Source organism: Malania oleifera, chromosome 8, assembly GCF_029873635.1.
Source record: "Malania oleifera isolate guangnan ecotype guangnan chromosome 8, ASM2987363v1, whole genome shotgun sequence".
In the NCBI taxonomy this organism is placed as follows: domain Eukaryota; kingdom Viridiplantae; phylum Streptophyta; class Magnoliopsida; order Santalales; family Ximeniaceae; genus Malania; species Malania oleifera.
In genome coordinates, this window is record NC_080424.1 from 96,496,287 (window position 1) to 96,510,000 (window position 13,714).

At 35.0% G+C, this 13,714-nt stretch overlaps 1 protein-coding gene across 1 annotated transcript; it reads left to right on the plus strand.

Moving 5' to 3' along the window:
- The first annotated feature begins 346 nt into the window (after window positions 1–346).
- LOC131163024 (protein RADIALIS-like 3) lies at window positions 347–1,667 on the plus strand. Its single transcript, XM_058119719.1, has 2 exons — window positions 347–756; window positions 1,363–1,667. The coding sequence occupies exons 1-2, from the start codon at window positions 464–466 to the stop codon at window positions 1,382–1,384; spliced, it is 315 nt and encodes a 104-aa protein (XP_057975702.1). The 5' UTR covers window positions 347–463; the 3' UTR covers window positions 1,385–1,667.
- Window positions 1,668–13,714: the final 12,047 nt, after the last annotated feature.

Genomic DNA, 13,714 nt, shown 5'->3' on the forward strand with positions numbered 1-13,714 from the left:
TTGCATTCAAAAATTTAATTTTTTAATCCAAAATACAAAAGGTTAATTATTAATTCACATATTCTTCTTCTTTGTTCTGTATTGGATAGAGAAATGACCGCTCGCCTACGTGGATCTGCATGTATCTTTTTAGGGATTCAAGCCCATCCATTAAAACTTTAAAAAAAAAAAATTAAACCCATGGAATTTCCTTGCAGTCCAAGCAAAAAATTTATATATAGCTTTTTAAAATTTTCGAACTTTAATTTTCTGAGTTGCAAGGACAGCAACAGCTAGCTAGCTCAGCAGCTACCGAAACTACCCCTTCAATTTTTTTTTAAACTACAAATTCTCCGGTATATATATAGGTATCAGCCTCCTCCCCCTTTGAACGTACCACATTCATTCTTCAAATTTATTGTTCTTTAATAAGTAATTTAAGTTTTCCGTCGATCGATCTGTGGGTTAATTAGAAGTTACGAGAATGGCATCCTCCTCGTCGTCGTCAAATTCCGGGGGGAATTGGACGGCGAAGCAGAACAAGCTGTTCGAGAATGCGCTGGCGACGTACGACGAGAACAGCGCCGACCGGTGGGCGAAAGTGGCGAGGGCGGTCGGCGGGAACAAGACGGTGGAGGAAGTGAAGAGGCACTACGAGAGGCTGGTGGAGGACGTCTGCCTCATCGAGTCCGGCCAGGTGCCCCTCCCCGATTACGGCGTCGCCGCCTCTAACGGGTACAACAACAACAAGTGTACGGCCGCTCACGAAGAACAGAGGTATGTGTGAACCACCAGTCACTGCCGATACTAATTAAGTAATTATGCACAATTAATTGCCCTCTCATATTTATACCTTTTTGGGGCTCTTATTTTCGGATTAATTAGTGGATTATTGTCTACAAAAATTACAATTTTTAATCTTAATTTTTGTCTAAACAGGTTTGTAATTTAGAAGACACATTTCCTCCTTTCTTGAAAGCATTTTTTTTCATTGAAATTGATGAACAAAACTTATAAATTTTTCTAAGTTTACAAAATTTTTTAAATCTAAAATATAAGGTTCATATTGCAAATACAAATTATTTTAAAGTTCTATAATATTTTTGGAAGGAAGTTACAAGTTTCACAATTGGCTTGTTCTGTTTTCTACTTCTTCTTATACCATTATTATTATTTTAGTTTTGCCTATTGGTTGCTAGAAGAGGACCACACATTCTTTATTTGTGTTTAAAACAAGTTGTACCTTTTGCACACCCTCTCCACATTTGGCTACAAGCGTGTTTGTCATGCCAATATCATGACATAACTTCAAAAGGGCACCATTGTGTGAGTGGGTTCTTGTTTGCTAATAGATGGATGTTCTTTGTTTCTCTACACATGCAGGTTGAAGTATCTTAAACTATAATAAAGAAGGCAGAATCTGCAACAATTACAAAATTCTAAAGAGAATTTTAGTCGAGAATAGATGTAGTAATTGGTCAAAATTGCAAGAAGTAATCGAGACGGATTAATCCCCCCACTTTTTTTGTCTCCCCTCTAATGATAGATATTTCCTCTCTCCTATCTGGCTCGCTCTTAGCACCGAGGAACATCTCTTACTTTCAATTCCTCGCACGCTCTCATTGTAATGGATATGTGTATTTCTATTATTTTACTAGAATATCAATTTAGTGTACCTTGTTCTTAAATTATTGATGTTCATGGATGTTAAACAACTTGGAACTCAAAAGTGGCATTTTGCAAGTTTTTCCTATTTCCTTTAAAAAAAATATGAATTCGTATGAATATAATGGTATTTAATCAAAATTCCCTTATATGTGATCAAGGCGCTCAAAAGCACCATTCAAAGATGTATTCTCAGGAGCTAGAACATACATGTGGCGTCATCTACGGCGTGATGCTTTCAAGTTGTTGGCAAAAAGCATTAGTATTTTTTTAAAACAAGTGTGAAAATTCTAACAATATTTTGAGTTGAAAGGTGGATTATCCCTAATTGATATATGGAATAATTTTTATGTTGCAAAGTTTATGAATATAAATTATTATAACCGTGTAGTTCTTGGAGGGCCATGGATGGTTTTGTTGGGGTTGTCCCACATCAGTTGGGGGAGGGGTTTGGTGGTCAGTTATTAAGTGTGAGGGAAAACCTCAACTTATGAGCTAGTTTTTGGGGTTAAGAAGGTCTAAGACCACCCAACACTGGTATCAGAGTCCATGATTTCTCCCTGAGATGTCGGGCATGTGGTGCTACCGATTTGGTGAGCCCAATTCGTGAGGAGTTTGGAGCCCGATCCCAATTCGTAAGGAGTTTCAAGTCCGATGTGTGAGGGAGAGATTGTTGGGGTTGTCCCACATCGGTTGGGGAAGGGACTTGGTGGTCAATTATTAAGTGTGAGGGAAAGCCTCAACCTATGAGCTAGTTTTTGGAGTTGAGAAGGCCCAAGACCACCCAACAGGTTTTTGATCATTACCTTACAATAATTAAAGAAATGACATCCGAATTAACTTTGAACCCAAGTTAGTACTAATAGAATTATTATTTCGGTGTGTCTACTATAGTTGTCCATTGCATATACAATGGTGCAATAGAATGAACAATAAGGCACATTGACATTGTGGCTTTAAAAAAAAAAGGCGGATTTGTGAGGTTAAATGTGAAAGTAAAGTTTACATGACCATTGTTATCAAAATACCACCTTAGGAATAAAAAAAATGGATCAAGTGCAAAGGTATTCATCTTGTTTGCGTCCAATATAGAAGGTATGGTCATGACAGGAGTGGTTGCGGGGTCAATTAGGAGAAGGAATATGAGACAATGGAACAATATATAGATAACGGTGTTACTTTATGCTCGTCAACAACTATTTGACCAAAGATGAAAGACACTACACATGGACCCTAGATGCCAGTCCAACAACTGACAAGGCATTATTACTACACTAGGAAATAAGGAATGGTGGAGATTCATATGAATAACAAGGACAACAAAATCAAATCAATAGCATTAATAAGTCCAGGGGTGAATGAGTTGCAATTTAACTTGCTAGTAGAAGGTGAAGATATGGAAAGAGAAATCTTTGATGACAATAATTGTAGGGTGGTTGGAGATCAACAAATTTATAATAATTGTGTGCATATTACAACCATATATTCGCCATGTTTAAATCAAACTAGAGAAGGAAAAAGCAAATCACAAGATTATTCCAAAAGGTAAAAGTTATGAAAAAGAAAATTGTAAGTATCAAGGACCATAAGGGACACTCATAGATAAACCCTCTTATGGGTTAGGACTCTCGAACTGATAATTGTGCTACTCCTTCTAATGTAGTCCCAACTGTCAATAACGACCAACATGGCTATTCAAAAATCAAACAAAATCACTTTTTGGTCTTGCACGGGATTAATGTTGTTGAGAAATTAAATTTCCTCATCCATAGAACGTCAAGTTTTTTATAGCACTTAGTTGAGATTTGTATAGTTTGTGGATGGTGATGAATACTATTTACCGTTAAAGCCTTATCGGGATAAAGATAAGACTGAGGGAGTGGCAAAAGATGGTGGCTAGTGCCTCTTTTATTGATGAAACTCCATCCTTTTATGGTGTGGTAATTAGTTAGAAGTTGAGCATGGTGGTCCAGTACATGACACTCTCTCTATGATTTGGAATATATGTCTTCTTAAGAATGTTAATTTTTCATATGCTTTTTTTAGTTTCTTAAATATGTTATTTGTTGGAATTGTTGTGAAGCAAGGAATACTAATTGAAAATGGTCAGTTTGGTGAATGCATTACCGTTTCTACGTATTAATTATCTAATCAAGTATGATGCAGGTAGGTGGAAAGCATAGGCTAGGTCAAAGCCCTAGGTATTTGTGGGGAATTTAACTCAATTAACCTCGTTGAAAACTTTGGTGCATCCTTAAGCATGGCCTATCATTGCAACAACTTCATAGGTTAGATTACATATTTAGTTTGGTGGAATGTTTAGGGTTCTTTAGCTATCTTGTCATACAAGCGGTGTTATCTATGGTGTGATGCTTTCAAGTTATTGGCAAAATGCATTAGCAATTTGTTTTAAACAACTACACAAGTTCTTACAATATTGTGAGTTGAAAGTTGAATTATCCCTAATTGATCTGGGAAATGATTTTTATTTGCAAGGTTTATGAATATAAATTATTTTAACCATGTAGTTCTTGGAGGGCCATGGATGGTATTTGATCATTACCTTGCAATAAGAAATGACATCCTAATTAACTTTGATCCCAAGTTAGTACTAATAGAATTATTATTTTAGTGTATCTACTATGGTAGTCCATTGCATATACAATGATGATTTCCTACAGAAGCTTGGCAATAGAATAGACAATGAGGCACATTGACGACATTGTAGCTTTGAAAAAGAGGCATATTTGTGAGGTTAAATGTGAAACTAAAGTTTACATGACCCTTGTTATCAAGGTACCACTTGAGGAAGAAAAAATAAAAAATAGGATTAAGTGTGAAGGTATTCATATTGGTCGCTCCCAATGTAGAAGGTATGACCATGATATAAATGATTTTAGGATCAATTAGGAGGGTAAATATGAAACAATGTAACAATATAGTGATCACGGTGCTACTTTATGTTTGTCAGCAACTATTTGACTAAATATAAAAGACACACATGGACCTTAGATGCCAATCCAACAACTGACGAGGCATTAGTATTACACTAAGAAATAAGGAATGGTGGAGATTCATATGAATAAAAAGGACAATCAAATCAAATCAAGAGCATTAATAAGTCTAGGGGTGAATGGGTTGCAATTTAACTTGCTACTAGAAGGTGAAGATATGGAAAGAGAAATCTTTAATGGCAATAATTATAGTGGGTGGAGAGCAACAAATCTATAATAATTATTTGCTTATTATAACCATATATTCACCGTGTTTTAATCAAGCTAGAGAAGGAATAGGCAAATCACAAGATTATTCAAAAGGTAAAAGTTATGAAAAAGAAATTTGTAATTATTGAGGAATGTGAGGGACATGCATAAATAAACCCTTTTATGGGTTAGGACCCTCAAATTGGTAGTTGTGTTGCTCCTTCTAATGTAGTCCCAACGGTCAATAAAGACCAACGTGGCAATTCAAAAATCAAAGAAAATCACTTGTTGGTCTTGCACACGATTAATATTGTTGAGAAATTAAATTTCCTCATCTATAGAACCTCAAGTTTTTTCATAGCACCTAGATTAGGTTTGTATAGTTTGTGTATGGTGATGAGTATTCTTTACCCTTAATGCCTCCTTGAGATGAAGAAAAGGCTGAGGAAGTGGCAAAAGATGGTGGTAGGTGCCTCCTTTGTTGATGAAACTCCATCATTTTATGGTGTGATGATTGGCTAGAAGCTGAGCATGGTGGTCCAAACTCTCTCTATGATTTATAAGATATGTCTTCTTAAGATTGTTAAATTTTTCATATATTTTTTTTCTAGATCTTTAGATATTTTCTTTGTTGGAATTTTGTGAAACAAGGAATACCCAATGAAATGGTCATTTTGGTGAATGTGTTACCATTTCTACATATTAACTATCTGCTAAAGTATGATGTAGGTAGGTGGAAAGCATAGGCTTGGTGAAACATGTTTTGTAGTAACCCTGATAATTATGGGAATTAAATAATAAAGAACAGAGAGGGAAAAAAAATTTTAAAGGGGGACACGATAGTCCGCGTTTGTCAATGAAAAGTCTTCTTGGGCTCGTCGATGTGGACGCGTGTCTCATCGATGAGAGTTTACCAAGGGGCCATTTTCGAGGCCTAAAACTCGTCAACGAGGGTTAGGTGCTCGTCGACGAACTTCCTTCTTGGACTCATCAACAAGACGACATGGCTCGTCGACGAGACCACATGGCAAAAGGTCTATAAGTAGCAGAAAATCAGAATTCGGCAAGAGAAAATTATTTTTCCTCATTCCTCACTCTCTCCTGCTCACTTTCTCTCACTTCTCTCTACATTTCTCGCTCCGTCTCTTCCTGTTTCAACGATCCAAAGTCGACGTTGATCCTGGGGAGTTCTCTACAAGTCTGCTGGAGTAAATTGTTGGTTTGGACAGCTTGGGCATCATCCCAAAATCAGGGTAAGTAGATTATTTGGGTATTTTCAGTTTTATTAGGCTTATTTGAATTTAAATTTTGAGTAATATGAGAATATACTGGAGTTTTGTGAAATAAATTAGGAAATTATATTTTCAGGACTAGGGTGTTTTTCGGACCTTGCAGACATGGGTTGGGGACCCCAGTGAATATTTATAGGAGCTCAGGTAAATTATAATTCAGAAAATTACAAATATGTAGGTTCAGAGAAATATAATTGATTTATTGGAAATATGTATATATATATATATATATATATATATGTATTATTTCAGGATTTTGGGGATAGTTCGCTGTGAGCATGAGGATTAAGTTGGAAGCGAGCCTCCCAACCAATTAGGTAAGGGAAATATGCTATACTAGTAAATTCAGAAATATTATTAGTAAATTATAGTATTTGTTTATTAAGGTACAAGGTATAAATTATACAGTTTTACAGATTTCAGAACATGAGTTTTATTAATTGTGTGGCCTAAGTAGATATTTGTTTAGTACATAATTTATATAGGTTTTCAGAATATCATGATTTACAGTGTATATATGGACATATATATTTTACAGATATATATTTTACAAATATTATACAGACAAGTATTTTACAGTAATTACAGAATGTCATGCTTTCCCAAACCATAACATTCAGATATTACAGATATTACACTAATTACAGTTAGATATTACAGTTATTATAGTCAGATATTATAGTATTTTCATATCAGATTTATAGTGTTATGGTTATTTTGGAATCATGATGAAAACAGTAGGATATCTATAGAAATATTATATACAATATCAGGCCCTGATGAATCAAGTTATGTTTAGTTAGCAGAGCATGATACCATAGCTAGTATAGATCAGAGTGCAACCACACATCTTAGATAGTGTGTGGATGATTTCCTTCAACTGTGCCTGGAGGGATTACAGACTTCCCAGAAGACTGGGTTAAGGTGACCGGTTTGACGAGGTAGTTAAAAGTTCTGGGCCTAGGAGAGGTTGCAGTTTGGCCAGACTAAGGATTGGTAGAGTACAATTGACTTACCTGGTAGGCCAACTAGGATTAAGTCCCGCTTATGGGCCGCACAACCCTATCATGGGGGGTTAAATCATGACGTACAGTTTTTCAGGGTAAACATCACAGTTATGTATATGTATACAGATTTACAGAATATCAGCAGATATAGTATGATACTAGAAGTATGAAAAAGTAGAAAACTCAGATATTACGATTATACTTTAAACTATGATAAATGCAAGATATATTGTATATTGATTTACCAGCTTTTACAGTTTCAGATATTGTCACTACAATATTTATGAAACTCAGTCGCCACACACTAATAATAGCATATTTCCTCTTATTGAGCGGTGTCTCATCCTAGTGGTTTAACATTTTTCAGGTGAACTAATTAGGTGAGCAGATCAGACTCGTAGATAAAGAGATCTTTTGTACTGCTCTATTTAAAGGGTAAGTGTATTCAGGGGATTATATTTTTGAGTAGATGATACTAGTGTGATGTGTAAATATGTATGTATGGTTTGGGAACATTGAATTCTGGTATTGTAAATATGGATGTATGACTTTATGTTTTCCGCTGCAAAGGTGTGTCAATTTATGTATAGGGATACTTAAGTGCCCATCTGGGTCTTGAGATGTTATAGCAGGTATTACAAGGGTATCAGAATAAATAAGTAAAAAAAAATGGTGTAATTTTTGGGTCGTTACATGTTTGGAGAGAGCATTTCAAAGCCCTAGGTATTTATGGGGGATTTAACTCAATTAAACCTACAGAAAACTTTGGTGGATCCTTAAGCATGGCCTATTATTGAAACAACTTCATAGGTTAGATTACATATTGGTTTTGGTGGAGTGTTTAGGGTTCTTTGCCTATCCTCTCACACAACCGAAGGTTTATTTGATTTAGGTAGTTATGTACACCAGGGCAGTGACATATTTGGCCTAGCCTAAGGCTTTTGTCTGATATCTAAAAAAATATCAATCAAACTACTGTGCTCTTCCATTGAATTTGCATATCTCACCTCTTTGTTTGGTAATTTTCATTTTGACTTTAGAAATAGTGAGGGAATTTCACCAAAAAAAAAAGTTAAGAGGTTAGAAACAATAATGTGTTTTGTCACATCAAAACACAGAAAAGAGAATCTTCTAATACTAGATTGTATCCAAAAGAATATAGCTACTTGCTCCATCTGAATTCATTCATCTAGAATTTATGGTCTATAGAGATTTCAAATGAAATTCTCCATTAGAGGAGGTCCATCAATATTAGAAATTGGGAGTGAAGTGGGTTAAATGATTGAAGAGATTGAGTTTGGAATCTCTTAAAACAATGTTTTATAACTATTATTTTAATCTTTATTCCATAAAAACATATGAGCATATTAATTCATTCTTCAATGGTTGCCTCCCTTGAATATTCAATGATGTAATTGGTGTTATCCCAAGAGGGGAGGTGAATTGGATATTAAAAAATTTTAGGTCACTTCTATTCTAATTCAATCCACAATCAATATAACTCAACCTAAGGTCTTTTCTAGACACTTCCAATTCAACAGATACAAGGATGATTAGATAAGCTAGACAGGTGAAGCAATTCCAGTATTTCTTAAGCAAACACAAATACGTATCAAAATATTAGTGCAAGGCATCCAGTGAATACCAAAGAGCAAGTAAGCACAGGAATATAAAGAGAAATAAAAGAACAGTGACACACGATATGTTATCGAGGTTTGGCAACTGTGCCTATGTCCCCGCCTCTAACTAACCAACCCGAGGATTTCACTAACGCTTGCTTAATGGGTGGAGTGATACCGTTTACAACACCCTCTCCTTACTGGGCGAGGGAAACCTCGGCTCACATTCACAGGGCTGAGCCCAATCTTTACGACTAATCCTTACATGCTAGATCACCACCTCCTCAAGCCACGCCAGGAATATAATCAACGAATATAAATTTTGTGTACAATACAAATGTTTCTATATTTAGAAAATATGTACCACAATATCACCAATGCACTCTTGTATGATAAAGATTTATGCTCAATAGAGTTTATGTAAGTATATCTCTCAAAAGAAATATTTCTTATGTAAAATGTGAGAGACAATGATCTTTGAGTTAAAAAAAAAAAATTTATATTAAGAACTCTTCAAAGATCTAATGCTTGCAATAATATCTCCAAAAATATTTTCAAGATAAAGTATAGGAGATGTTGTATATAGCTCACAAAAATATTTTTAGCAAAAAACACAAAAAAAGCTCTTGAATCTTGCAATGAAAATGCCAAAAGTCTCACAAGCTTAAGAGGAGATTTTCCCAACAATATTTATCAATTAGAAATAATATGAGAAAAGTCTCAAAGCTAACTCTCAAGAAAGATTTTCAAATGTATATATCCATGTGAGAGTATAAGCCTAAAGATGATATATAAGTAAGCCCACAATAATGAAAATCAAACTCCCTTCAAGTTGCAATTGATTTGCAAATGAGGAGTATAAACTGATGCTCTCTATTTAAAAAGGTTTTAGCAAGAAAGGATCAAAGAGAGAGTGTTTAATATGCTTGAAAAATAATGTAAGCAATGAGAGCACAAATAATTTCAGAGATAATTTTTGCTAATCAAGTTAATCAGATTGCTAATAAGGAGAAATGATTGGGTATAAATAAGTTTCCTAAAAATTATGACCGTTAGGGATACCGTGGGAATTTTAAAATTTGTTTAATTAAAAAATAACTCTGATTAGCGCAGTAAGAATTCGGAAACCCGAGAGGGTCGATCGACTGACCATTCAAAAAATAGCACGAACTCGTTAGGTTCGCTTAACCGAGCATAAGGTCAGTCGGCTAAGCCCTCTATGATTTTTAGAAAGAAACGAGGCTTGGTTGACTGAGATAAGGGCCAGTCAGCTGAGCCAAAGGCGATTTCCAAACCTTCGTAGACTTGGTCGACTGAGGTTTAACCAAATCATAGTGCAATCCATAGTCCAAGAGTTGTCGCTTCATATAAAGCGTTTGAGTACAACTCCCAACCGCGATGTATTTACCTCAGCTATGGATAGAGCAACAAGATTCTGTTTCTTTGAGAACCAAGAAACCAGAGATTGTCCTAAGTAAGGACAAGTTCCGCTTGTACTTTTTCTATCTACCTTACTACCGGCAAAGTCAGCATCATAATAACTGACAATCTCAAAAGAGGTGTACTTAGGATACCATAATCCAAGCTCAATAGTTCTACGATAGATCTTGACATCTAGTGGTATTCCTTGCTCGTCTTTATCTAGTTTTGTGGAAGAGCTCATTGGTGTTCCTAAAATTTTACCGTCTTCCATGTTAAATTTCTTGAACAAGTCTCTAATGTATTTTGATTGGCATATAAATGTTCCATATCTGGTCTATTTTATTTGAAGACCTAGAAAGAAATTAAGCTCACCCATCATGCCCATTTCAAATTCATTTTTGCATGCATTTGGCAAACTCATTACACAACTCATCATTTGTAGCTCCAAAAATGATGTCATCTACATAGATATGTACTAGGAGCATATTGTCATTTTTAGCTTTTATAAATAGTGTTGTGTCTATCTTCCCTCTAGCAAATCCATTTTCTAATAGAAAACCACAAAACCTCTCATACCAAGCTCTAGGAGCTTGCTTCAATCCATATAGGGCTTTGGCCAAACGATAGACATGATTGGGAGATTTATGGTTTTCGAATCTTGGAGGTTGTTCCACAAACACTTCTTCATTAATGTAGCCATTTAAAGATGCGCTTTTGACATCCATTTGATATAATTTGAAGTTTTTAAAAGCAGCATACGCTAATAACATACGAATGACTTCCATCCTAACCACAGGAGCATATGTTTCCTCAAAGTCTATACCTTCCTTTTAGTTATATCCTAGGGCTACTAGTCTAACTGTAGTAACCTAGAAAAAAATTTATTATTAATCAATTTATTAATTAAATATTATTAACTTAATTTATTAAATAAACAAATAAAAGAAATAGTATGAAAAAAAACTAATTGAAATAAAATATATATATATATATATGATTAATATAATATAAGTTATATATATATGTAATATTATTATATATATAAGTTAGTAAAGCTTCTTGAAGAATTCAAATTGAAATTGGATTTCAGAAAAGCTACGACTCCAGTAGTCTCTCTCATCTCTCCACGCTTTCTCTCTCCAGCCGCCACTTCTCTCTCTCCTCATTTTCTCGACAAATACTCAACCGATCGAAAAACAAAAAATACCGCTGGATTTCATTCTACGCCATTGTCAATTTAACTGGAGTGGATTTTTCGTAAGAGCATTGTTGGCACCACTCCTGCGGTAAGATAAACTCACTCTTTCTCCTCAATTTCTCTTAAATCTTTAGCCTAACTGACGATCTAAAACCACCATGTGGTTCTAGGAGTGTTTCTTTACAAGTCTAGTCGAGTAGATTTTTAAATTGGACTTTCTAGGCACCACTCCAAGGCTAGGGTAAAATTTAGGGAATTAAGCGATTTGGTTATTCTTGGGAGTTAAATTATTTATTTGAAATTTATGGACCTAGGAAATGTTAAAATAGTATTTTCTTTGGGATTGATTTGATTAAATTAAGGTTATTGAATCATGGTTCGGGTGAGCGCCGCAAACATCGTTTTGGGGTCCTTACTAGCGTAATTTCTGGGAACCAGGTAAGGGAAATAGATTAAGCCAGTAATTTTGTGATTCAACCAGTTAAAATGGAAATTATATGTATACACACACACACACACACACACACACACACACACATATATATATATATATATATATATATATATATATATGATTATCATGTGGGTTTTGAAAAGCCAACCGTTATATATATATATATATATATATATATATATATATAAATGATTATCATGTGGGTTTTGAAAAGCCAACCGTTTGAACTGTGATTTTGAGCTTAGGGCTGTGTTATTAGTTATTATTTGCGAAAATGGAATGATTAAAATAATGAACTTTTTGGATAAGTTGTGGAGATAATTTAACGTGTATTTTTAGTAAAACATATGATGAATATGAGTTGGTTTATTATTTCAGATGATATAATTATGCATATTATTCAAATCGTGTGACATGAGTAAAGTGAATATACTGTGTTGAATTATGATATATTTATGAGATGTTGGAAATACTGAAATGCATTGAGAATATTTATTGTGTGTGTTTGTTTAAAATAGAGGTAAATGTGAATATTAAATTGCAAGTTATGGTTTGAGAACTTCGGTGGACCATAGTAGGCACAATACTGTTGCGCTTGATTTCTACAGAGCTAGTATACCACACGTCTTAGAAAGAGTGTGGAGATGGGATGGTTGATTGGGCAAAAAAGGGTAGAGTACCCCTGGAGTCTAGACCAATATGGGAACAACCAATCTAACTCATAGACTGAAGAGGTTGTTATTGATTTAACTCTGGTGGGCCGATCAGGGTTAAGTCCAGCTTACGAGCCACACAACCCATCATGGGGGGAAGCATGACAATATTTATCCATCTGGAAGTGAGTTTTAAATGCATAATTGTAAATTTAGCCAACGTATAACATGAGAACTGTGAATGTGGATACAAATTATGTGATGTTCTAGTATGATTGTCTGAAAAATTAGAAATTTTGAAAATACTAGTATTGTTAAAATAATAATTATAGAAAGGGTCTCGAGGGACGGCGATACGTAATGCCTCAGTGATGATTATTGAGAAAGATCCCGAGGGACAGCGATACGTAATGCCTTGGTGATGATTATTGAGAAAGGTCTCGGAGGACGGCAAAACGTAACGCCCCGATGACAATTAATATGAAAGACAGAGATTATGAAGAGTTGGGGTTTTATAGAAATAACAGATACAAAGTAAAGAATAAATGTATTATATATTGTAATATTATATGTATTTGGGGCGAGGTAAAGTCTCCGTCCGAGGGCTTGCTGAGAAAGGCGAGTGCCTTGATAGGTATCAGATGTAGCCATATCGAACTGCATCACGTATTAGGGTAGAGGGAAGCTACTTGTATGGGCGGGTAATCTTCCCTATCCTTGGGAACCTTCGCTGATAAATAATTGTGTGAATGTGTGGGAATACAAGACAAACTATCTACCTGAGGGCTTATTGAGTAAGGTAAGTGCCCTGATGAGCATTAGTTGTAACCATACCCGGTTCCATAAGGTATCGAGTAGAGGGGTGCTACTTGTATGGGCGGGTAATCACCCCAATCCTTGGGAAACTCTCGTTAATAAAATACGCTGCATGTGTGTGAGTAGGGATAGATAATGATTTCAAAATTGCGGATTAATTTGTAAATGATGATTATATTTTGTACACAAACCTCATGATAGCCACACACTGGTATTAATCTATTCTGTCTTACTGAGGTGTGTCTCACCTGATATGAATTTCATCTTTTTCAGGACCTCCGCATGATCGAACTTAGCGAGCTCGGGGTTAGGTTTGTTGGCATAGTATTTTTGTGAGAGGGTGCAAATTTTGGTTGTATTTTTGGTTTATATTTTTAGTTTTCTAAGATATATATATATATATATA

What these genes read in the sequence shown, in the direction of transcription:
- LOC131163024 (XM_058119719.1), top strand. Translation starts at nt 464, where the DNA reads ATGGCATCCTCCTCGTCGTCGTCAAATTCCGGGGGGAATTGGACGGCG. An exon ending in GCCGCTCACGAAGAACAGAG is followed by an intron (nt 757 to 1,362) that starts GTATGTGTGAAC and finishes CTACACATGCAG; the next exon opens with GTTGAAGTATCTTAAACTAT.